Source organism: Erinaceus europaeus, chromosome 7 (genome assembly GCF_950295315.1).
Source record: "Erinaceus europaeus chromosome 7, mEriEur2.1, whole genome shotgun sequence".
NCBI lineage: Eukaryota > Metazoa > Chordata > Mammalia > Eulipotyphla > Erinaceidae > Erinaceus > Erinaceus europaeus.
In genome coordinates this window covers 942901-968067 of record NC_080168.1, presented here as the reverse complement: position 1 = coordinate 968067, position 25167 = coordinate 942901, and the positions used below count along the sequence as shown (strand labels likewise).

Genomic DNA, 25167 nt, shown 5'->3' with positions numbered 1-25167 from the left:
TCTCTCCTCTTCTACCTCCCCCTCCCCCTTCTCTCAAATAAAAAGACACTGGGCAAGGAGCCAGGCAGTGGCACACCCAGTTCAGCACACACAGTACTAAGCACAAGGACTGACACAAGACCCGGTTTGAGTCCCCACCCCCCACCTGTAGGGGGGAAGCTTCACAAGTAGTGAAGCAGGTCTGCAGGTGTCTGTCTTTCTCTCTCCCTCTCCATCTCCCCCATCTCTCTCAATTCCTCTCTGTCCTTTCAAATAGCATGGGAAAAAAATGCCTGCCAAGAACAGTGGATTCACAGAGCTGGCATCCAGCCATGGTGATAACCCCACAGGCAAAAAGAAGAAGGAAGAGAAGGAGGGGGAGGGGGGAGGAGAAGGAGAATACTGAAGGAACAGGGTCAGAGCGAGACCAGAGAGGAGCCCCGGACAGGGGATGGCTCAGGGCTGGGCCCTTCCCTCAGGTGTGGGGACAGAAGCTCTGGGCGGCAGGGTAGCTCCTGTCTCCAGGAGCAGTGACATGATTCTTTTCATCTGACCTTGGCCTAATCCCAACCCACTTACAAAACCACCCCAGACCCAGCATTTGCCAAGGTATGTCCCTCCAAGCTGGCCTGTCTCTGGAGACCCTTTCTAGGCAGAGGAAATACCATTTCAGGGGAGAGCAGACAGGACCAGCCCCAGGTCAGACTGATTCAGGGACAGCCCTGTCCCGAGCTGTATAACGTGGTGGGGTTGCTGTGAGGCCCTGGGCATGGACTCTGCATGGGCCCAGGACCCAGCTAATTGGCACAGGCTGTGCTGCCAACCTGTGGGATAATTGCACCCTGGAGTCCCTGGGTCCAGCGGAAACAGCCACCTCTCTCCTGAGCTGCAGGGCACAGGCTGCCTGTTGGTACAGTGACGTGACGTGGGGGACAGAAGGGCCCAGCTGCAGACCCAGGTGGGGCCCCTCTCTCCTGCAGCCACAGCCCCAGGTTCATCTTTTAGGTTCCAGAGGGTGATGCGTGAGCCTGCATCTTGCTGCCAGCCGGCGGGGGACCCCTCTCTCACTGCCACCACCTTTAGCCCTCAAGGTCTACCCTGCACGGGGCCACCCAAGGGGGCTGGGAGCTGGGTCCTTTCAGGTGCCCCTGTCTGCGTGTCAGCTGCCAGGTCCAGCCACCTGCCCCCCTGCTTCCCCGGGGGCCCCGGGTGCTCTCTGCCCCCTCACCCCCCCCCCAGGCTGCTGAGCTTCTGGGGACCTCCCTCAGCTGCGGATGGGAAGGGCTCTGTCCCCCTCTCGGCACCAGCTCCACCCCTCCCCCCTGAAGCTGGGCCCCCTCCCTGCCCCCCTCTCAGTCTCAGCCCTTCCCTGGACCGCCTTCTGGTCCATCCCTCTGTCCTGAGGAGCTGCCAGGTATGAGCTGGGGGTGGCGGGGTGTGTGCGCCTGTGCGTGAAGCGTCCCACACCCAGCCACTCGCTCTGCCCTGGAACACAAAGCTGCCCGAGGGGCCAGGCCTGAGTGACGGGGCACAGACCAGTGCCATCTTCTCTGCAGATGCGACATGTTCTGTTGCAGTACTGAGCGGCCATTCCTGGTAGACAGAGCACTCAGCCAGCCGAGCAGAGGGCAGTCCCGTCCCCACTTAGGGTGCAACAAGCCGCTGCGGCTGGAGTTCACGTCGGCTGTCAGGCTCACACAGACGTCACTACTACGCTCACAGGCCCCCCCAGGCACATACGCAAAATAGACTTTCCAGCTTCTTTCCACCCTAGGATCCCTATTCTTATCTGCTCTGTTCCTACTTTTTGTTCCAGCTTCTTAAACATTTTGCTTTACCCACTTTTTTTTTTTAGTATTTATTTATTTATTTCCTTTCGTTGCCTTTGTTTTCTTGCAGTTGTTGTTATTGTTGTCATCGTTGTTGGATAGGACAGAGAGAAACGGAGAGAGGAGGGGAAGACAGAGAGGGGGAGAGAAAGACAGACACCTGCAGACCTGCTTCAGCGCCTGTGAAGCGACTCCCCTGCAGGTGGGGAGCCGGGGGCTCGAACCGGGATCCTCGCGCCGGTTCTAGCACTTCACACCACGTATCAGAGGAGGGGAGATAGAGAAGAGAGAAAGACAGACACTTTAGACCTGTTTCACTATTCCTGAAGCTTCTCCCCGCAGGTGGGACCAGGGTCTTGAACCCAGGTCCTTACACACTATACCGTGAGCACTTGATCAGGTGCGCCGCCACCTGACTGACCCCTTTTCTCTTCTCTTCTTTTCTCTCTCTCTCTCTCTCTCTCTCCTTTCTTCTTATATTTATTTTCTTTCTAATTTATTTAACAGGACAGAGAGAAATTGAGGGAAGAGGGGGGATAGAGAGGGAGACAGACAGACACCCGCTGACCCGTTCCACCACTCGGGAAGCTTCCCTCTACAAGTGGGGGTGGGGGACTTGAACCCGGGTCCTTGCACATGGTGGTATGTGTGCCCATGCCCCGGCTTCCCACCTCTCTACATTGTTTTCTGGATCAAGGATGCTGGACACTCAAAGTGAGAAGAAGTGAAGTTGAAGACAGCCTTCTCTTTGCTCTGCTGCATTGGTCGCCCCAGGCCACCCGCTGCCACACGTGTCCACGGTCCGCTTGCCCCGTCGGTGTGAGCGAGTGTCCGTGCTGCGGCTGACGGCTGGCCGCCCCTCCGACGGGGACAGCAGGGTGGGGGCTCTCTGCTGTGGCCACGTACCGTCAAGGTCGCCTGTACCCAGAGTGCTCGCTGCTCGTGGGAACATGCCCCCAGTGCCCAGGCTGGGCCGAGGAACCCTGGTGTTCCATGGAAAGCGGTGAGGAGGCGGCCCAGGGCTGAATGCCACGGAGCCCTGAGGTGTCGGCACAGGGAGGCAGTGGCGGCCGGGCTCTGTGCCTCTCAGCCTCTCTTTCGCCTCTGAGGCAGCGGAGCTGCCGGGGGCGTCTGAGCTCACACACACGTCTGGATATTCTGTTTTTCGTTTTGTTTTTTTTTTTACTTTTTTAATAATTTATTCCCTTTTGTGGCCCTTGTTGCTTTATTGTTGTAGTTATTATTGTTGTTGTTGATGTCGTCATTGTTGGATAAGACAGAAATAAATGGAGAGAGGAGGGGAAGACAGAGAGGGGGAGAGAAAGACAGACACCTGCAGACCTGCTTCACCGCTTGTGAGGCGACCCCCCCTGCAGGTGGGGAGCCGGGGGCTCGAACCCGGATCCTTACACCGGCCCTTGTGCTCTGCACCTCCTATACTTAACCCGCTGCGCTACTGCCCGGCTCCAGATATCCTGTTTTTCATGAGCACAGACTGGGTTTTAGTCACTCACTCTAATGGCAGGGCAGCTCCGTGGGTTTCCAGAGCTCGGCGGGTGTTGGGGAGGCCAGAGCCTTCCCCCTGCGCCTGAGCGACCGGCCAGCCCTGACGGGCAACTCCGTGGGCTGCCAGCCTTCAGAGCCATCAGCTCCCTCGACGCCATGTGGGGTCAGTTAGCAGAGTGAAAACACTGTGCTTGTCCTGAGGACGCTGATGTTCCTGCCCTATGGTAGCTCCTGCCTGTATCTGTCTCTACATGACCCTGAGCTCCTTGCAGATGGACCCACTCTGCTTCCTGCTGATGTCAGCTTCTGTGGACCTTCGCTGTCACAAACTGACAAAAAGAGAGGCTGCACACTACCTCCTGCTCCTCCCACAGAGTGGCTGCCACGGAGGGCTCCCCAGGGAGAACCTGAATTCTTAGAATATGTTTCCTGGGGCCAGGCAGTGGCGACGCACCTGGTTCAGCACCCACATCACAGTGCACAAGGACTCAGGTTCAAGCCCCCGGTCCCCACCACTAAGGGGAAAGCTTCACGAGTGGAGAAGCAGTGCTGCAGGAGTCTCTGTCTCTCTCTCTGTCTCCCCCTCCTCTCTCAATCTCTCTGTCTCTACCCAATAATAAATAAATAAATAAGTATTGGGGCCGGGTGGTGGTACACCTCGTTGAGTGCACACGTTATCATGTACAAGGACCTGGGTTCAAGTCCCTGGTCCCCACTTGCAAGGGGAAAGCTTCACAAGTGGTGAAGCAGGGCTGCAGGGGTCTCTCCCTTTCTATCGCTCCCTTGTCTCTCAATTTCTGGCTGTCTCTATCCAATAAAATAAAGACGATTTAAACAAGAGTATTTTCCCTTGTTGAGTCACTTTGGGGTCAGCCCAAGTGCAGAGTTCTGTCTCAAGGGCTAGGGGGGTCACGTCCCCACGAGACTGTGTCCCAATCAAGCCCTCAGCAGCCCTGTGATCTGCAGGTGTGTCTCCCCTGCCTGGAGCTACACTTCTTGCCCTGCTCAGCCTAGCACACAGCAAAAAATGTGTTTATTCTGATGCGATCCAACCGCCCAAGTTTTCTCGCCACATAAGGCCAATTAGCAGGCTTCCTCCCGCAGCACCAGCCAGAAAGTTTCAGTCTACAGTCTCTTCCTAAGTTTTATAGACTGGGGAAACAGCAACAAAAAGAGACAAAAAGCCTTTCCTGCCCCAAAGTTCCTGGGTTCAACCCCCAGCACCAGTATCTGCCAAAGAAGAACAGAGCTTTGTAAAACAAATGAATGAACTAATAAATGAATGAATAAATGTGTTTCTGTTGTCGTTGCATTTGCATGTAGACCACAGTTCTCACCCCACCCACCTCCGCAGCTCACAGCGAAGAGTCCAGCTGCCCTGCTCACACTCAGCGGGGCTGACCCACCTGGGGGCTGACCCAGCCCTGCTCTCATCTGGGGTCTGGTTCTGACCTGCTCTTACCTGGGGGCTATTCCTGACCAGGTGAGAATTAGCCTGTGAGCCTGTGACCTGGTCTCCTCTTTGCTGTGGACACAACACTGGGGCCCAGGACTGAGGACCTGTGAGCTCAGCACTCCCTCCTAGACCAACTGTGCCCCACACCCTCCTTGGAGGGTGTTGTTAAAATTCGGAGGCTCTAGCTGGCCGGGCTAGCTTCACGGGCGGGTAACAGAGACGACCAGAGACATACGGCTGGGCAGGGAAGCTGTATTTCTTTATTCAGGAACAACGATTTATAAACTAAGACAAACTAATCAGCAAATAGAACTCTGCTGCCTCTTTCCCCCGCGGCGCCAAGCACTCTCGAACTCTGCAACTCTGGAACCCTCTCGGGGTTCCTTGGGGTGGGGCCAAGCGGGCCCGCGAAACTAGCAGGACTGATCCAATTTTCTTGGTGGGGGAGAGCTAGAACAACCCAATGTAAAGCATACAACAATTCCCCCTTTTCTTTTTAACTAAATGACTACAGTATCAAGGGTGTGGGGTGAACAGAAACCTATATCGTACACGCATTTTTAAAAAAAGAAACTGGCACAAACATGGAGAAATATGTAAGCAAGTAACAAGAACCAGTGTGCTGCCAAGGGAAGGCCTGAGGGGGCCATGTTTTGCCTCTGTGGGCAAAACTTTATCAGCTTAAAAAAAAACATTTCTTGCCTCTGGGGGGCGTACTTGTCTCGATGGGCATTTGCATGGGGTTGGGGAACGGCCTAGAGTCCAAAGGCAGCTGGCTGCAGTTTACTTACTATGAAACAAAACTTATTAGCATAACCATAGCACAATCTAACGTTTCTAATAGAGAAGGAATTTGAGACTTTTACATATCAACAACGTCTTTTTAACCTTTTGTTACACCCATTCAAGATGGAGACACACCCTAGGTGTGCGCAGGAAAGGAAACCTCAGGCATGAGAATAATTAGCATAGCCATTGTGTAAACTACCATTTCTAATAGAGAAGGTAATGGAGAGTTTTACATATCAACAAGTCTATTTAACCTTTTGTTATACCCATTCAAGATGGGAGGCACACCCTAGGTGTGCGCAGGTCTTTAGACCAACTTAGTTAAAATATATTGATTGTTAACTAATTTTTACCTCAGACTTTAAATGTAAGTTAATTTTATCTTTATGAGAATTACATTGAAAACCTTTTTCATTTAACTTTGTCTAGTAAGAATTTAGCCTTAAAGTTACTGTTTACCAAACTTTAAACATACACATAAACATGGTCATTAATGCACAAGGAGAGAAACCTTTGTTACGAAGACATGTCATTTCAAACACGAATTTAGATATGTACTGTCTTAGTTGTTGGGGGGGGTGCGTTGTCCAGTGGTGGTCTCTTGGGCATCTTCACTTCTAGGAATTGCAGGTTGCGATCTCTGCACAAATCTCTGCGTACTCCAGCTTGTCTGCCTTCAGACCGGACCGGCAGCTGGAGATCTCGTGTGCCCAGTTTCGGCAGGGAGCCCGGGGGTCCGAGAGGTCTGGGATCGTTCCAGAATTCATAGCATGAGGGCGGGCGGGCCAGCCTTGTAGAAGGTGCGGGCCGAGGTGCCCAGGGGTGGCGACCATGATAGGCCGCCGCAGCCCTGCCCCATGGCCCTGCCATGTCTTCTGCCCTGTTCGCAGTGGCTGAGCAGCGTGGAGGGATCATGCGTCCAGTGCCCTGCGCCACGCGGTGGAGAGCTGGCTCATGTGGACTGGCCTGCGTGCTGGCATTGGGCTCCTGCGTGGTGGCATCGGGCTCCTGCATGTTGGTGTCAGGCTCCAGCGTGTTGGCATCGGGTTTCAGCGTGTTGGCATCGGGCTCTAGTGTGTTGGCATCGGGCTCTTGTGTGCTGGCATCTGGCTCTTGTGTGCTGGCGTTGGGCTCCTGTGTGCTGGCGTCGGCCTCCTGCGGGCTGCGGGGCTGCGGGGCTGCGGGCGCAGTGCACGGGGTTGTCTGGGTGCAGCCGGCTGGCTGGCTGTTCCACCAGGTGGAAAAGGCAGCTCCGCGCCTCGCCTCTTGCCCGCTGGCTCTTCCCGACTCTTCTGGCTGTTTTGAGTTTGCCCGAGCGCGTGGAAACCACAGAGTGGTCAAGAGATAAATGTTCCAGAAACAGCAAAACAGTCTCGTGAAGAAAGAGCAGAGGCCTTTGGAGATCTCTTCACAAGCAGAAGAGAAGGCCATAGTGCATAGGTAGCCAAATTGTCTTTACTTATCTGAGAGATGCGCAGGTCAGGTCCAAGTGGGCGCCATTTGTTGTTAAAATTCGGATGCTCTAGCTGGCCGGGCTAGCTTCACGGGTGGGTAACAGAGATGACCAGAGACATACGGCTGGGCAGGGAAGCTGTATTTCTTTATTCAGGAACAACAACTTATAAACTAAGACAAACTAATCACCAAATAGAACTCTGCTGCCTCTTTCCCCCGCGGCGCCAAGCACTCTCTAACTCTGCAACTCTGGAACCCTCTCCAACTCTGGAACTCTGGAACCCTCTCGGGGTTCCTTGGGGCGGGGCCAAGTGGGCCCGTGAAATTAGCAGGACTGATCCAATTTTCTTGGCGGGGGAGAGCTAGAACAACCCAATGTAAAGCATACAACAGGAGGGGTCCTGGGACAGTCTGCAGCTGGACCTGATCTGTGGAGGACAGTGTCCTTCCTCCGGGTGGACAGCCCTGTGCTCAGAGCTGCTGGCCCTGGGCCCCCACATCCGGGATGGGGGAAGATCCTCCTGCTCACCCTGATGGAGCTGGAGCCAACGTGGGGTCCCCTTGCACTGTGCCCAGGGCCCAGCCACAGGCGCCACAGGCTCAGGGACAAGACTGTGGGGACACGGAGACTCCTGAGCCCAGCCCACCCCCACTGCAGAGAGCTGGGCCTTTCTCCTGGGAGGACACCCTCCCCCCATGTCCTTTTCCAGTCAAGAATGGCTGAGTCCCTGTGAATTCATCTCTCATTCACTCACCCTCTCAATCTCCCATCATTCAACCACCCCCATCCTTTGTTTAGTTATTTCATTTCATTTCATTTACCATAACCCTGTTCAGCGCTGGCTGATGGTGGTACTGGGAATTGAACTTGTGACCTCAGAGCCTCAGGCAGGAGAGGCTTTTTTTAGAACCATAATGCTGTCTCCCCAGCCCTATTTCTTTCTTTTAATTAGTTAACTTATTTTAATGAGGTGGGGAGGGAAGTGAGGGGGAGAGGGAGAGGGAGACCCAGGCCCTGCTGAGCTCTGGCTGATGGTGGAGCTGGGGCTGGAACCTGGGGCCTCAGAGCCTCAGGCAGGAGAGTCTCTGCAGAACCATTCTGCTGCCTCCCAGCCCCCACAAACTCGTTTATCCCCCACCCCCAGCTACTGAGTCACTTGGCATCTATTCACTCTCTTGTCTTGTCACTGTATTTCTTTATTTGTGTCCTCACGCTTCACCCAGCCCCCATCCACCAATTCCTTCCCTCTTCACTCGCTCACACTCACACTCTTCCACTCGCTCATCCATCCACCATGGGTCCCCTGTTCGTGGGTTCACCAGAGTCCACTGGTTCTTCTTCTACTTTTGCCTCCAGGGTTGTTGCTGGGGCTCTGTGTGGGCACTACAAACCCACTGCTCCTGGTGGACATTTTTCATTCTGTTGGACAGGACAGAGATAAATCGAGAGAAGAGGGAATATTGAGAGGGAGAGAGGCACCTGCCGACCTGCTTCACTGCTTGTTGGTGGGGAGCTGGGCCTTGAACCCGATACTTATGCGGATCCTTGCGCTTAGTACTATGTGCCTTTAACTGGGTGCACCACTGCTTGGCCCCCACTCAATCATTCTTCACCCCCAGGCGAGACCTGGTCAGGAATAGCCCCCGGGCAGGAGCAGGGCCGGGTCAGCCCCCAGGTGAGGGGGGAGCAGGGCCGGGTCAGCCCCCAGGTGGGGGGGGGAGCAGGGCCGGGTCAGCCCCCAGGTGAGGGGGGAGCAGGGCCGGGTCAGCCCCCAGGTGAGGGGGGAGCAGGGCCGGGTCAGCCCCCAGGTGAGGGGGCAGCAGGGCCGGGTCAGCCCCCAGGTGAGTGTGGACCCTGTGCCGTGAGCTGCAGAGAGGGAGGGAGTGAGCTAGTGAGCTGACAGAGGCTTTGCAGGGCCCCTTGGCCCCAGGACCCGGCTAATTGGCACGTGGGCTGCAGAGCCAGCCTGTGGGGTAATTGGGCCCTGGAGTCCCCCAGACCCAGCAGAGAAAACCACCTCCTCCTGCAGCTCTGTGGATGGCCCACCACTGTGCTCACACTCCTCCGGGCTGTGGGGCTGAGGCCTGGGGATAGGGGCCAGCAGGAGGACCCGGGCTCCAGACCCAGGTAGGAGGCCCAAACCCCTGCACGCCCAGCCCCGGGCCCTTCTTCCAAGTTCTAGGAGTGAGTGTGACCCTGCAGCCAGGCCCCCCACTCACTGCGGGGGCGCGGGCTGTGCAGAGCCAGCCATTAGCAAGTGCTCGGCAATGTCCCCGTAGCCCTGCGTGGGTGCTGTTCACAGCTCACATGTGAACTGGAGGTCAGAACCAGAAATCTCCAAGATGTTCAGGTGAGTTTGTTAAAGATTCAAACCAGGACTTGAACCCAAGAGGGCCCCGGGCCCCAGACGGGTCGTCATTGTCTGAGAAGGGCTCTCAATGGGGTAAGAGTGGGCTCTGCATGGGGCTCCCCCCACAGTGTCTGTCCATCTGGGAACCTGTTCTCTGGGGCGTCTTAAACCAGCTGGGTGGGCATCCTGCCTCCAGTCCCTGCTCCAGACAGGGTCAGGGGTTCTGGGCGCAGCCTGAGCCACAAGTAGCCCCACTGAGCTCTGCCCGGAACCCACAGCTATCCAGAAAGATGGGGTTCCAGGCTCCCTGCAGGGAAGACCCCTCTCTGTCCCCACCCCAGCCCTGCACCTGCTCAGCCATGGCCAACGGGCTAGTCCAGCAGGGACGCTGCCCACAGGCCCTGTCCCGGGCTATGTGTGGCTCTCGGTGCCTCCAGGGCCACCCGAGGGCGCTGGGAGCTGGGTCCTTTCAGGTGCCCCTGTCTGCGTGTCAGCTGCCAGGTCCAGCCACCTGCCCCCTGCTTCCCCGGGGGCCCCGGGTGCTCTCTGCCCCCTCACCCCCCCCAGGCTGCTGAGCTTCTGGGGACCTCCCTCAGCTGCGGATGGGAAGGGCTCTGTCCCCCTCTCGGCACCAGCTCCACCCCTCCTCCCTGAAGCCGGGCCCCCTGCCTCCCCCTCAGCCTCAGCCCTTCCCCAGAAGGGGGGCTCCCTCTGTCCCTGCTCCCAGCCCCAGGCCACCTGACCAGCTCCCCTTAACTGTCAGCTCCCCTTCCCTGCAGTCAGCTGTGACCTGGGTGTGTGTGTACCGTGACTCATCTTGGCCATGGAAGTTCATCTCCAGACACCAGTCTGGCTTAGTCTGTGCGCGGATGACTGTGTGTGTCACTGTGTGGCAGCCCCCGTGACTGCGTGTGTGCGGGGCAGGTGCCCCCCTCTACCACCATCTCAGGAACCCCCCACCCACCGACCGTAATGTCACAAGGTCTCACGGACCTCCCCACACACCTGTCACACACCAGACACGGCAGGGAGCAGCTCCCGACGGCATTTTGTGCAGGTGTGGCTGAGACACGCTGTAGCTGTAGTTTCCATGGCAGAAGAGGCTCTGGTCTCTCCATGTGCGTGTCTGCAGGGGGGAAGCTGGCTCCCCAGAGTCTGTTCTGATCTGCCCAGTTTGCTCAGGCAAAGTCTTGCTCCTCTTTGGGGCAAGATATCCGTGCCAAGGAGTCAGCTACACAGTTAAAGCTCCCGTAAGTGGAAGTAAGCACCCTGTGGGCATCAGCATGAAAGCAGTTACGGGGCGGGCAGTGGCACACCTGGCTGAGTGCACACATGACAGTGCTCAAGGACCCGGGTTCAAGCCCCTGGTCCCCACCTGCAAGGGAAAGCTTCATGAGTGTTATGCCCAGAGGTTCGAGTCCCGATCTCATGCAAAGAAGACCAGAATCGCATGCAATAGCAAGAGCCTTTATTAGCAAGCTTAAGCTTGGGTCGCCGACACCCTTCCATGCAAGAGGAGAGTTTGTGACCTCGATCATTTCTCGTCCCACCTTTTATAGTTATGACAGGGTGGGTACAGGTGGAAATATTTATGCAGAACAAGGAACAGTTGGTTTCGGGTTAACGGCTGTTCTCAATATTCGGGGCTTTTCTCTAACCTCACAATGAGCTGTGAAGCAGGGTTGCAGGTGTCTCTCTGTCTCTCTCCCTGACTACCTCCTCCGTCCTACTAATTTATTTCTGTCTGTGTCCAAAATAAAATACATCTTATAAAGAAAAGAAATGGGGTAGGGGGCAGATAGCATGATGGGTATGTAAAGAGACTCTCATGCCTGAGGCTCCAAAGTCCCAGGTTCAATCCCCCGCACCACCATAAGCCAGAGCTGAGCAGGGCTCTGATAAATAAACAAAAATGAAAAATAAATTAATTTAAAAAGAAAAGAAAACAGAAGGCAGAATATGGGGTGATCTCACTCTCAGGCAGAAGCTGAAAAACAAGATCAGAAGAGAAAACACAAGTAGAACCTGAACTGGAATTGGCGTATTGCACCAAAGTAAAAGGCTCTGGGGTGAGTTGGGTGGGGAGAATACAGGTCCAAGAAGGATGACAGAGGACCTAGTGGAGGTTGTATTGTTATATGGAAAACTGGGAAATGTTATGCATGTGCAAACTATTGTATTTACTGTCAAATGTAAAACATTAATTCCCCAATAAAGAAATTAAAAAAGAAAAGAAAAGAAAAGAAATGCAGTTCTCCTGCACACAGTGCACTTAATCTAGGCGGAGGGCTGACAGAGACGAGACGGCCAGTGTCTCTAGAACCCAGACCACCTGGTACATGGCAGGGTGCTCTGCTCTGTGTATGGAAACACATTTTTTTAATTTGTTGAATCATGGGTAATGTTTCTTGTTTTCCTTTACTTCAAATTATGCTGTGAATTTTAGGAGGGTATATTTTGCATCCATACATTTTAAAAAAATATTTATTTATTTCCTTTTTGTTGCCTTTGTTTTTCATTGTTGTTGTAGTTATTATTGTTGTTATTGATGTCGTTGTTGTTGGATAGGACAGAGAGAAATGGAGAGAGGAGGGGAAGACAGAGAGGAGGAGAGAAAGATAGACACCTGCAGACCTGCTTCACCACCTGTGAAGCGACTCCCCTGCAGGTGGGGAGCCGGGGGCTCGAACCGGGATCCTTATGCCGGTCCTTGCGCTTTGTGCCACGTGCACTTAACCCGCTGTGCTATCACTCAACTCCCTACCCACACATTTTTAAGGTGGCAATAATGTCGGCAAATTTATGTCTGCTCTTTTTTACTAAGTTTTTGCCTTGTGATATCCCACGAGTGGCGAGCAGGTCTTAAGAGGGCTGCCCGTCACATGGCTCCCTCTCTCCCGCGATCTGTGCTGGAAAGCCCTGCAGGGCTTCTCTGCAGCCGGCCGCCCACACATCCTCTCCAGGAGGTATGTCAGGCCCTTTCCCTGCCAGCCCAGGGAAGGTGCCTTCATTAGCTCCACTTTTAGAACCTACTCACTGTCGCTCTCTAAACATCCCCTGCACATAGACCCGCCTGGCCCGAATATGTTTATAGAGTCATGTGCACGGCCTTCATCTAATGGAATGCCACCTGTAGGATTCTCTGGGTCTTCCGAAGGCTCCGAACAGAGCATCCTCTACTTCCTGCCACAACCCTTCTCACTCCTCTGGGGACTGCCTCCATTCTACTCCAGTCACCTTCTTCCTAAAGGTCGGGGCTGTGCGAGCAGGACTGCAGGCACCTGGCTTGAGAGTTCTATCTTGTGCACCCTCACTGCAGCCTGATCTGTCCGGGACGAATTCTGCATCCTCTCCTGTGACCTCGGCTCTATGCAGAGGGTCGCTCGCAGTCCAGGCCAGCAGAGGCGAGAATAAGTGAAATTCTAGGTGCCAACCGTTCTTCACATGACCATACCTGCCCTGCCCAGTCATCAGCAAGGAAGCAGACCTGCACAGCCTCCTCCACAGGCGCAGATGTCCTTTCAGGAGCCCTTGTCAAGTGTAAACCACGCAAAGCATAGTCCGCAGTGACACCAGGTATGCTCCACACGGGGGAGGAAAAGAGATACAGTAATCCTATCCTCTCTCTCTCCCTCCCCCCCCCCCTTCTTTTTCTTTACCAGAGCACTGCTCAGCTCTGGCTGATGGTGGTGCTGGAGACTGAACCTGGGACTTTGGAGCCTCAGGCATGAAAGTCTCTTTGCAGAACCATTATGCTGTCTATATTCGCCAGTTACCCTATTTTCAGGTTCAAAGAATGATTCATTAATATAAATGTATTTTAGGCATTACAAGGGGGCGATATAAAAATACAGCATATAGGAATAGGAAGCAGCAGTTATACAAGCAGCCAGTCATTGTATCGGGCATTATAATGTCCACTGATTTAGCTGGAAGGTCTGGTTTCAAAGCAGCTGCTGGAATCCTGATTGACAGTCCTGGGAAGAGTGGCTGTCTCCACACCCCAACACCACCAAACATTCTGAGAAGTATATGCATGTGTTTCTCTACACACACACACACACACACACACACACACACACACCACATTTAGTTCCTTTTTCAAAAGGGCCTACTTTTTTCCAAAGTTATCAACTTCCAGACAAACAATAACTGTAAGCTCTTGGTATACCTTCTTGGAGCAGTTCCAGGGCCTGAGGGTCAGGCTGGCCCTGGAATGACCTATTTGAGCAAGAACATTGAATCTTACTGACAGTGGGAGTAGGGAGGGGGCCTAGATCCCTCCCAAGACCTGTTTGAATGTAACCATTCAGAGGGCAGGTAAGCAAAGCAAACCTGCACCAGGATGGCTGAGGCAGGAGGTGAGGCTCTCCCATGGGGTGGACCGACTCCGCAGCGGTCCAGACCCCCCAGCCCTCCCCGGCTTGTGTCTTGCAGAGCCGGGTCCCCGCAGCAGCATGAGGGGAGAGAACGTGACCGAGGTGAGCGCCTTCATCCTGCTGGGCTTCCCCACGGGCCCCCGCCTGCAGTCCGCCCTCTTCCTGCTCTTCCTGCTCACCTACCTCTTCATCCTGTGGGAGAACTTGGCCGTCATCCTCACCGTGTGGGCCAGCCCCGCCCTGCACAGGCCCATGTACTACTTCCTGGGCGCCATGTCTTTCCTGGAGATCTGGTACGTGAGTGACATCATCCCCAAGATGCTGGACGGCTTCCTGCTTCAGCGCAGACGCATCTCCTTCGCGGGCTGCATGACCCAGCTCTACTTCTTCAGCTCGCTCGTGTGCACAGAGTGTGTGCTGCTGGCCTCCATGGCCTACGACCGCTACGTGGCCATCTGCCACCCCCTGCGCTACCAAAGCATCATGACCACGGGGCTGTGCGTGCAGCTGGTGGCCTTCTCTTTCTTCAGCGGCTTCTCCATCTCCGTGATCAAAGTCTACTTCATCTCCAGCGCCACGTTCTGCGGCTCCAACGTGCTGAACCACTTCTTCTGTGACATCTCCCCCATCCTCAAGCTGGCCTGCACGGACTTCTCCACGGCCGAGCTGGTGGACTTCGTGCTGGCCTTCCTCATCCTGGTGTCCCCTCTCATCGCCACCATCCTGTCGTACGGCCACATCGCCCTGGCCGTGCTGCGCATCCCCTCGGCCAGCGGCCGCCGCAAAGCCTTCTCCACCTGTGCCTCCCACCTCACGGTGGTCACCATCTTCTACACGGCCATGATCTTCATGTACGTGCGGCCTCAGGCCATTGACACACGCAGCTCCAACAAGCTCATCTCGGCGGTGTACACGGTCCTCACCCCCATCACCAACCCCCTCATCTACTGCCTGCGGAACAAGGAATTCATAGGTGCCTTGAAAAGAGCCCTGGGCTTCAGCTTGCCCTCCCCATAGAATAAAATCACATCGGCACTGACACTGACGCCCTGAAACCAGCCAAGGAGAGGAACAAAGCTGCAGCACCAGGAGACTCGCCTGGCCGTGTTCTCATAAAAGGAGGCGGCTCCGTGGCCAGTGTCTGGGCCAAGAAATGAAGCCCCGCCACCCCAAGAATCTATCCTGCCCCCAATGCCTGCCAGTCGTTGATGTGTAACTCTGCTTCTTAAGTTTTCCAGTTCTCAGAAAGTGATTGACGGAAGCCAGCAAACTGTCTAGGATTTGTCAGGACTCTGCTGGTTCTTTGGGAGGTGGGAGGGTGAGGATGCAGGGCTGCGGTGGCTGGTGTGGTGTGGAAATAGACCTGTCATCTGACAACCTTGTAACTTACGTTAACAAATAAAACCACGAATAAAAAAGTTTGGTAGGATTTTCCCCCTTAAGTTGTATTCATTTATTGTTTGACTAAGTGTCCTCAGTGTCCGTCCAGGGGCCGCAGCACGCCACCGCACCTCTGGTGGGGTAGCGCAAAGGTTCTTTCATGTTTGGGGTATTTCCTCCACACACATCATCCAGCGACATCACTCCTTTCGCTCCAACCATCAAATGGGCCGAGGAAACTCCTGATGTCCATCACAGCAGGCGATGCGGGCCCTCATGTCCCCCTTCCTGCGCTGGGATGGCCTGGCACCTGCAAGGCCGCCATCAGCTGAGCATCTACCTGCGAGGCTGCCATCAGCTGTGCACCTGCAGGAGACCAGGAGCTGAGCATCTACCTGCGAGGCCATCAGCTGTGCACCTGCAGGAGACCAGGAGCTGGGCATCCACCTGCGAGGCCATCAGCTGTGAACCTGCAGGTGACCAGGAGCTGGGCATCTACCTGCGAGGCCATCAGCTGTGCACATGCAGGAGACCAGGAGCTGGGCATCCACCTGCGAGGCCATCAGCTGTGCACCTGCAGGAAGACAGGAGCTGGGCATCCACCTGCGAGGCCATCAGCTGTGCACCTGCAGGAAGACCAGGAGCTGGGCATCCACCTGCGAGGCCATCAGCTGTGCACCTGCAGGAAGACAGGAGCTGGGCATCCACCTGCGAGGCCATCAGCTGTGCACCTGCAGGAAGACAGGAGCTGGGCATCCACCTGCGAGGCCATCAGCTGTGCACCTGCAGGAGACCAGGAGCTGGGCATCCACCTGCGAGGCCATCAGCTGTGCACCTGCAGGAAGACAGGAGCTGGGCATCCACCTGCGAGGCCATCAGCTGTGCACCTGCAGGAAGACAGGAGCTGGGCATCCACCGGCGAGGCCATCAGCAGTGCACCTGCAGGAAGACAGGAGCTGGGCATCCACCTGTGAGGCCATCAGCTGTGCACCTGCAGGAGACCAGGAGCTGGGCATCTACCTGTGAGGCCATCAGCTGTGCACCTGCAGGAGACCAGGAGCTGGGCATCCACCTGCGAGGCCATCAGCTGTGCACCTGCAGGTGACCAGGAGCTGGGCATCTACCTGCGAGGCCATCAGCTGTGCACCTGCAGAAGACCAGGAGCTGGGCATCCACCTGCGAGGTCATCAGCTGTGCACCTGCAGGAGACCAGGAGCTGGGCATCCACCTGCGAGGCCATCAGCTGTGCACCTGCAGGAAGACAGGAGCTGGGCATCCACCTACGAGGCCATCAGCTGTGCACCTGCAGGAGACCAGGAGCTGGGCATCCACCTGCGAGGCCATCAGCTGTGCACCTGCAGGAGACCAGGAGCTGGGCATCCACCTGCGAGGCCATCAGCTGTGCACCTGCAGGAAGACAGGAGCTGGGCATCCACCTGTGAGGCCATCAGCTGTGCACCTGCAGGAGACCAGAAGCTGGGCATCCACCTGCGAGGCCACCAGCTGTGCACCTGCAGGAAGATAGGAGCTGGGCATCCACCTGCGAGGCCATCAGCTGTGCACCTGCAGGAAGACAGGAGCTGGGCATCCACCTGCGAGGCCATCAGCTGTGCACCTGCAGGAGACCAGGAGCTGGGCATCTACCTGTGAGGCCATCAGCTGTGCACCTGCAGGAGACCAGGAGCTGGGCATCCACCTGCGAGGCCATCAGCTGTGAACCTGCAGGTGACCAGGAGCTGGGCATCTACCTGCGAGGCCATCAGCTGTGCACCTGCAGGAGACCAGGAGCTGGGCATCCACCTGCGAGGCCATCAGCTGTGCACCTGCAGGAAGACAGGAGCTGGGCATCCACCTGCGAGGCCATCAGCTGTGCACCTGCAGGAAGACCAGGAGCTGGGCATCCACCTGCGAGGCCATCAGCTGTGCACCTGCAGGAAGACAGGAGCTGGGCATCCACCTGCGAGGCCATCAGCTGTGCACCTGCAGGAAGACAGGAGCTGGGCATCCACCTGCGAGGCCATCAGCTGTGCACCTGCAGGAAGACAGGAGCTGGGCATCCACCTGCGAGGCCATCAGCTGTGCACCTGCAGGAGACCAGGAGCTGGGCATCCACCTGCGAGGCCATCAGCTGTGCACCTGCAGGAAGACAGGAGCTGGGCATCCACCTGTGAGGCCATCAGCTGTGCACCTGCAGGTGACCAGGAGCTGGGCATCCACCTGTGAGGCCATCAGCTGGGCACCTGCAGGAGACCAGGAGCTGGGCATCCACCTGCGAGGCCATCAGCTGTGCACCTGCAGGAAGACAGGAGCTGGGCATCCACCTGCGAGGCCATCAGCTGTGCACCTGCAGGAAGACAGGAGCTGGGCATCCACCTGCGAGGCCATCAGCTGTGCACCTGCAGGAAGACAGGAGCTGGGCATCCACCTGCGAGGCCATCAGCTGTGCACCTGCAGGAGACCAGGAGCTGGGCATCTACCTGCGAGGCCATCAGCTGTGCACCTGCAGGAGACCAGGAGCTGGGCATCCACCTGCGAGGCCACCAGCTGTGCACCTGCAGGAAGACAGGAGCTGGGCATCCACCTGCGAGGCCATCAGCTGTGCACCTGCAGGAAGACCAGGAGCTGGGCATCCACCTGCGAGGCCATCAGCTGTGCACCTGCAGGAAGACAGGAGCTGGGCATCCACCTGCGAGGCCATCAGCTGTGCACCTGCAGGAGACCAGGAGCTGGGCATCCACCTGCGAGGCCATCAGCTGTGCACCTGCAGGTGACCAGGAGCTGGGCATCCACCTGCGAGGCCATCAGCTGTGCACCTGCAGGAAGACAGGAGCTGGGCATCCACCTGCGAGGCCATCAGCTGTGCACCTGCAGGAGACCAGGAGCTGGGCATCCACCTGCGAGGCCACCAGCTGTGCACCTGCAGGAAGACAGGAGCTGGGCATCCACCTGCGAGGCCACCAGCTGTGCACCTGCAGGAAGACAGGAGCTGGGCATCCACCTGCGAGGCCATCAGCTGTGCACCTGCAGGAAGACCAGGAGCTGGGCATCCACCTGCGAGGCCATCAGCTGTGCACCTGCAGGAAGACAGGAGCTGGGCATCCACCTGCGAGGCCATCAGCTGTGCACCTGCAGGAGACCAGGAGCTGGGCATCCACCTGCGAGGCCATCAGCTGTGCACCTGCAGGTGACCAGGAGCTGGGCATCCACCTGCGAGGCCATCAGCTGTGCACCTGCAGGAAGACAGGAGCTGGGCATCCACCTGCGAGGCCATCAGCTGTGCACCTGCAGGAGACCAGGAGCTGGGCATCTACCTGTGAGGCCATCAGCTGTGCACCTGCAGGAGACCAGGAGCTGGGCATCCACCTGCGAGGCCATCAGCTGTGAACCTGCAGGTGACCAGGAGCTGGGCATCTACCTGCGAGGCCATCAGCTGTGCACCTGCAGGAGACCAGGAGCTGGGCATCCACCTGCGAGGCCATCAGCTGTGCACCTGCAGGAAGACAGGAGCTGGGCATCCACCTGCGAGGCCATCAGCTGTGCACCTGCAGGAAGACCAGGAGCTGGGCATCCACCTGCGAGGCCATCAGCTGTGCACCTGCAGGAAGACAGGAGCTGGGCATCCACCTGCGAGGCCATCAGCTGTGCACCTGCAGGAGACCAGGAGCTGGGCATCCACCTGCGAGGCCATCAGCTGTGCACCTGCAGCGGGCGGGGCGGTGTGCAGATGCAGCGCCCCCATAACAACCTGGAGGGGGAGGACTCCACGAAAACGGACAGGGGAAGCGGCGTCCCTCTGACCCCGGGAGCACTCGTCCTCTGGCGGGTCGGGCATTATTTCGGGCAGCCCCAGGCCCGGCTCAGCGCGCCTGCGCGAGGGCGCCGATGACGTCACCGAGACGCGTCCGCGGAGGGGAGGACCCGCTCGCTGACGTCACCAGCCCGCGCCGGCCGGAGGAGAAGCCCCGGCCGCGACCGCCGGGTCCTTGAGCCGCCGCCATGGCCGAGAGGCTGCTGCGACCGGCGCGGGCGCTCGCGACCCTGCGGGGCCTGGAGGCGGGGCCCGCGCGCGGGGTGAGCGGCGGAGGGTCCGGGACGCGCTGCTCGGGGGCGGGCGGGGTGCTGGTGCTTAGTCCCGCGTGTCCGTCTGCCCGTCCCTCCGCTCGTCTCCGGCCACCCGTCTGTCCGGCCGTACGTCTGTCTGTCCATCCCTCTGTCCACCCAACCGGTGCGGCCATCTCCCGTCCCTCCACTCGTCTCCATTCGTCCGTCTGTCTACCCCGCCGTCTGTCCGGCGCGGCTCCGTCGCGCAGCGTTTCCCGCAGGATCGTCGCCGGCGCCGGTGCCGCCACTAGAGCTGCGCCCGGCCACGGGGAGACGGAGAGAGACGGAGAGACACGGAGAGACGGAGAGACACGGGGAGACACGGAGAGACACGGGGAGACAGAGAGACACGGGGAGACGGAGAGACACGGAGAGACACGGGGAGACAGAGAGACACGGAGAGACACGGGGAGACGGAGAGACACGGGGAGACGGAGAGACACGGGGAGACGGAGAGACACGGAGAGACACGGGGAGAGACGGAGAGACATGGGGAGAGACACGGGGAGACGGAGAGACACGGGGAGACGGAGAGACACGGGGAGACGGGGAGAGACGGAGAGACGGAGAGACACGGGGAGAGACAGGGAGACGGAGAGACACGGGGAGAGACAGAGAGACACGGGGAGAGACGGAGAGACTCGGGGAGACACGGGGAGACGGAGAGACACGGGGAGAGACGGAGAGACATGGGGAGAGACACGGAGAGACGGAGAGACACGGGGAGAGACATGGGGAGAGACGGGGAGACGGAGAGACAGAGACAGGGAGAGACGGAGACAGAGATGGAGAGACGGGGAGAGACAGAGAGACACGGGGAGACGGAGAGACACGGAGAGACACGGGGAGACGGAGATACGGAGAGATGGAGAGACACGGGGAGACGGGGAGACGGAGAGACACGGGGAGACGGAGAGACACAGGGAGACGGAGAGACGGAGAGACACGGGGAGAGACAGGGAGACGGAGAGACACGGGGAGACGGGGAGAGACACGGGGAGAGACGGAGAGACACGGGGAGAGACGGAGAGACACGGGGAGAGACGGAGAGACACGGGGAGAGACGGAGAGACGGAGAGAGACGGGGAGACGGAGAGACAGAGACAGGGAGAGACGGAGGCAGAGATGGAGAGACGGGGAGAGACAGAGAGGAGAGACAGGGAGACAGAGACAGGGAGACACGGGGAGAGACACGGAGAGGGCGCTGCAGGCGGGTCCTGTGGGCGCTCCAGTGGGGCTGGGAGTGCGGCAGAGAGGGGTCGCCCGTGTCACCTGTCACCCTGTGTCCCCTGTGACCGTCACCCTGTGTCACCCTGCCCGTGTCCCTGTCACCGTGTCCCCCTGTCACCATGTCCCCCATGTCACCCGTGTCACCCTGTCACCCGTGTCCTCTGTCCCCCGTGTCCTGTGTCCCTGTCCCCCGTGTCTCTGTCCCCCCTGTTCCCCGTGTCCGTGTCCCCTGTCCCCCGTGTCCCCTGTCCCCGCGTCCCTGTCCCCCCTGTTCTCTGTGTCCCTGTCCCCGTGTCCCTGTCCCCTGTGTCCCCTGTCCCCGTGTCCCTGTCCCCCCTGTTCTCTGTGTCCCTGTCCCCGTGTCCCTGTCCCCCCTGTTCCCCTTGTCCCTGTCCCCCGTGTCCCCTTTCCCCGTGTCCCTGTCCCCCATGTCCCTGTCTCCGTGTCCCTGTCCCCCGTGTCCCTGTCCCCCGTGTCCCTGTCTCCGTGTCCCTGTCCCCCGTGTCCCTATCCCCGTGTCCCTTGTCCCCCGTGTCCCCTTTCCCCGTGTCCCTGTCCCCGTGTCCATGTCCCCCGTGTCCCCTGTCCCCGTGTCCCTGTTCCCCGTGTCCGTGTCCCTGTGTCCCTGTTCCCCGTGTCCCTGTCCCCCCTGTTCTCTGTGTCCCTGTCCCTGTCCCCCCTGTTCCCCTTGTCCCTGTCCCCCGTGTCCCTGTCCCCGTGTCCCTGGCCCCGTGTCCCCTGTCCCCCGTGTCCCCTGTCCCCGTGTCCCTGTTCCCTGTGTCCCTGTCCCCCCTGTTCTCTGTGTCCCTGTCCCCGTGTCCCTGTCCCTGTGTCCCTGTCTCCGTGTCCCTGTCCCCCGTGTCCCTGTCTCCCCTGTTCTCTGTGTCCCTGTCCCCATGTCCCTGTCCCCGTGTCCCTGTCCCCGTGTCCCTGTCCCCGTGTCCCTGTCCCTGTGTCCCTGTCCCCCCTGTTCCCCTTGTCCCTGTCCCCCGTGTCCCTGTCTCCGTGTCCCTGTCCCCCGTGTCCCCTTTCCCCGTGTCCCTGTCCCCCGGGTCCCTGTCCCCCCTGTTCCCCTTGTCCCTGTCCCCCTTGTCCCTGTCCCCGTGTCCCTGTCCCCGTGTCCCTGTCCCCCGTGACCCCGTCTCCGCCCGGCAGGTCCTGAGCCCGCGGCTGCAGCTCCCGTGCGGGCGGGCAGGGCTTCACTGCGGCGCGGGGTGCGGGTCGCGCTATGGCGTGCTGGCCTTCATGCTGGGGGACCGCGCCAGCCGGAGGATGACGGCCCGCAGCAGAGTCATCACCGTGGACGGCAACCTGTGCTCGGGGAAGGGCGCGCTGGCCGGGGAGCTGGCGCAGAGGCTGGGTGAGCGGGGCCGCGGCGCCATGGCCGTGGCAGGGCAGGGAGAGCTCGCGCGAGCCGCCCCGCCGGTCCTGTGGGGGGGAGGCTGTCGGGGAGGCCGGGGCGCGGGCCGGGGGCTCTGCCGGTGGGCGGCCGTCCCGCCCTGCTGCCACCCCGCCCCGTCCTGCTGCCCGCCCCGCCCCGGCCCTGCTGCCCGCCTGGTCACGCGCGTCCCCACAGGGCTGCGGCACTTCCCCGAGGCGGGCATCCACTACAGCGGCAGCACCACGGGCGACGGGCGGCCCCTAGACGCGGAGCTCAGCGGTAGCTGCAGCCTCGAGAAGTTCTACGACGACCCCGCGAGCCCCGACGGCAACAGCTACCGGCTGCAGGCCTGGCTCTACGCCAACCGCCTCCTGCAGTACGCGGACGCCCTGCAGCACCTGCTGAGCACCGGTGCGGGGGGGGGGGCGCCCTGCAGCACCTGCTGAGCACCGGTGCGGGGGGGGGGGGACGCCCTGCAGCACCTGCTGAGCACCGGTGCGGGGGGGGGGACGCCCTGCAGCACCTGCTGAGCACCGGTGCGGGGGGGGGGGGGGACGCCCTGCAGCACCTGCTGAGCACCGGTGCGGGGGGGGGGGGGGGGGGGACGCCCTGCAGCTCCTGCTGAGCACCGGTGCGGGGGGGGGGGGGGGGGGACGCCCTGCAGCACCTGCTGAGCACCGGTGCGGGGGGGGGGGGGGGCGGGGGTGCGACGGGCGGGGCGGGGCGCAGGACCAGCGTCCCGTGGGCGGCTGCTCGGAGGAGCGGTGACCCGTCTACCGTCTCCCGCGGGCCCAGGACAAGGGGTGGTGCTGGAGCGCTCCATCTTCAGCGACTTCGTGTTCCTGGAGGCCATGAGGCGGCAGGGCTACGTCCGCAAGCAGTGTGAGTCCGGCGGGGAGCAGGGCGGGCGGGGAGCAGGGGCGGGGAGCGGGGCGGGTGGGCGGGGAGCAGGGGGGGGCGGGGGCGGGGCCCTCCCGGCCTCCCGGGCGGGGCGGGACTGTCTGACCCCCCCCAGGCGTGGAGCACTACAACGAGGTGAAGCGGGTCACTGTCGCCCAGTACCTGCCCCCCCACGTGGTCATCTACGTGGACACACCGGTCGCAGAGGTGCAGGCCCGCATCCAGAAGAAAGGAAACGTAATGTCTCTCCGGGCGGGGGGGGGGGGGGGGGGGGGCGCCTCCTGCTGCCCGCACGTCCCCGGGGCCACGTCGGGTAGGGGTCGAGGGCTCAGGGCCGTCTCCCCTCTGCTCCAGCCGCACGAGATGAAGGTGTCGCCCGCCTATCTGCAGGCCATCGAGGACGCCTACAAGGACACCTTTCTCCCGGAGATGAGGTGGGGTGGGGGGCGCCCCGGGGCCATCCTCAGCGGGAAGCGGGCGAGGCCTGCTGCCCCCCTCCCTCAGCGGCCACCCACCACGGGCCTGCACCCGGACCGTGAGTGCCAGCTCCCTTTCCTCGCCCTCGCCCGCCTCTTGCAGTGAGAAGTGCCACGTCTTGCAGTACAGCTCGAGGGAGGCCCGGGCCGACAGGGTAAGGGCCAGGGCACCTCCGCCAGCATCCCCACAGGTCGTGGAAAGCGCATCTGTTAGCGGGAAGGCTGGCGGCCCTGCAAGTGAGTGCGGGGGCCTCACGGGGTGTCTAGCAGCCCTGCCCGGGCACCCGCCTGACTCCCCGCCTGCCTCGGCACCTGTCGCCCACCGGGTGCCCCGGGCATAACGGGAGCACGGGTCCTGGGGTCCAGGCACAGGCAGCAGTGAGCACGGTGAGGGAGCAGGTCCGTGACTTCCTGCAGTGGGCCACGGTTCCGCTCCCAGACCACAGGCCAGAGTCAGGACCCGGGTTCGAGCACCCAGTCTGTCCCCACTTGAAGGGGACAAGTGGGAAAGCACCGGGGCCACGATTATCTCTCTGTCTTTCTCTGTCTCTGCCTTCCTCCCTCTGTGTTTCAGTCTGTCATAGAAAAGAGGAGGGGGATTGACCACCAGGGCTACACCGTCCTGCAGGCACCAAGCCTGTGACAGCCACCAAGGGGTGGCGAGAAATAAGTCTTATTAGTGACTTAATCAGGTTTACGGAGTGATGAGATGAGGGGCCTGATCCCACCTGCTCCCGCCAGCAGCGTCCCCGTCCCCTCCACGGGGCAGCGGTGGCTCCCAGCTCGCAGATGCGGGCTCCTGTCGCCTCTGTGCCTGTCCAGTTGCCCGTTGGCTTCGCCCGTTTGTCACGGCCCTGCTGCTCTTCCTTTCCGAGCTACACAGACAGGCCACTTCACGCAGCGCCCCTGCCACTGAGGGCCCGGGCGACGCCTACGGTGAGCGCAGGGGAAGTGAGCGGCCGGCCGTCTGTCCCCAGGTGGTGGAAGACCTCGAGTACCTCAAGCAGGACAAGGGGCCGTGGCTCCAGCAGGACGACAACACCCTGCACTGGCTGCGTCTGCTGTGAGTGGCGGGACCCTGCACACACACTCCGTGACTGCCTGCGGCTCTCGTCCCGCCGCCCCTGCCCAGAAGCCCACCCGCGTTGTGTTTCAGGGTCCAGGATAAGCACGAGGTGCTCAGCTACGCCACCATGCCCGTCTACCTCCCGGAGATCACCGTCGGGGCGCACCAGACCCAGCGCCTCTTCCAGAAGTTCCAGGAGGTGAGATCTCAGGGCCAGGCTGAGACGCCTTGATGTCGGTCCCCGGTGTCCCGCGCCCGTGCGAGCTCTCGCCCGCGGCCCCCGTCTCAGGCCTGTGAGTCTGAGCCCAGGTCGGCCATGGGGCCCCTGAGGCTGCAGGTCCAGGGTTCCTCCCGCCGGTCGGGTCACTTGTCGGGCTGCCCCTGAGTGACGCTCTGGCCCCCAGCTGCCCGGGCGCAAGTACAGCCCCGGCTACAACGAGGACGTGGGCGACAAGTGGATCTGGCTGAAGTGAGCCCGCCATCCCCGGGACCCGGGACCGCACCGCCCGGCTGGGGGGCCGACCCCACTCCGTCCGGCCTCGGGCCGCTTCAGCCCCCGGGCGGCGCCCTGTCCTTCCCGAATAAACGTCCGCCCTGAGCCGTGTCCATGCCCTCTGCTGCTCGCCCGCCGGGCCCTGGGCCTCTCTGCCCACCCCCAAGGGCTGCCGGGCCCGTCCACAGCCCTGCGTCTGCCTGCAAGTGTGCCAGCACCCTGGCCCCCAGGGCCCACCCGCTCAGACCACCTTCACGCGGCTGAGACTGCTGCGGGCACAGACCACCCCCAGCGGGTGCCCGTCTCCTTGTTCCCGGCAGTGCGCGGCCCTTGGAAGCACGGCTTCATGGGGGTGGGGGCAGTGGTTCTGAGGCTGCAGGTCCCAGGTTCAATCCC

At 59.9% G+C, this 25167-nt stretch overlaps 3 protein-coding genes across 3 annotated transcripts in view; 2 read left to right on the top strand and 1 right to left on the bottom strand.

Annotated features, from left to right (window-relative positions):
- ASB1 (ankyrin repeat and SOCS box containing 1) overlaps positions 1-25167 on the bottom strand; it is a 491590-nt gene that overhangs the window by 165255 nt on the left and 301168 nt on the right. The window lies entirely within an intron of this gene.
- On the top strand, positions 13808-15462 carry LOC103125693 (olfactory receptor 6B2). The gene has a single exon (XM_007536514.2). The coding sequence runs from the start codon at positions 13823-13825 to the stop codon at positions 14759-14761; it is 939 nt and encodes a 312-aa protein (XP_007536576.1). The 5' UTR covers positions 13808-13822; the 3' UTR covers positions 14762-15462.
- On the top strand, positions 19041-24876 carry NDUFA10 (NADH:ubiquinone oxidoreductase subunit A10). The gene is made up of 10 exons (XM_060193589.1): positions 19041-19195; positions 21611-21815; positions 22032-22247; positions 22632-22718; positions 22852-22973; positions 23091-23170; positions 23316-23367; positions 24190-24275; positions 24369-24477; positions 24683-24876. The coding sequence occupies exons 1-10, from the start codon at positions 19121-19123 to the stop codon at positions 24749-24751; spliced, it is 1101 nt and encodes a 366-aa protein (XP_060049572.1). The 5' UTR covers positions 19041-19120; the 3' UTR covers positions 24752-24876.

What these genes read in the sequence shown, in the direction of transcription:
- LOC103125693 (XM_007536514.2), top strand. Translation starts at nt 13,823, where the DNA reads ATGAGGGGAGAGAACGTGACCGAGGTGAGCGCCTTCATCCTGCTGGGC.
- NDUFA10 (XM_060193589.1), top strand. Translation starts at nt 19,121, where the DNA reads ATGGCCGAGAGGCTGCTGCGACCGGCGCGGGCGCTCGCGACCCTGCGG. An exon ending in AGGCGGGGCCCGCGCGCGGG is followed by an intron (nt 19,196 to 21,610) that starts GTGAGCGGCGGA and finishes TCCGCCCGGCAG; the next exon opens with GTCCTGAGCCCGCGGCTGCA. An exon ending in GGAGCTGGCGCAGAGGCTGG is followed by an intron (nt 21,816 to 22,031) that starts GTGAGCGGGGCC and finishes GCGTCCCCACAG; the next exon opens with GGCTGCGGCACTTCCCCGAG.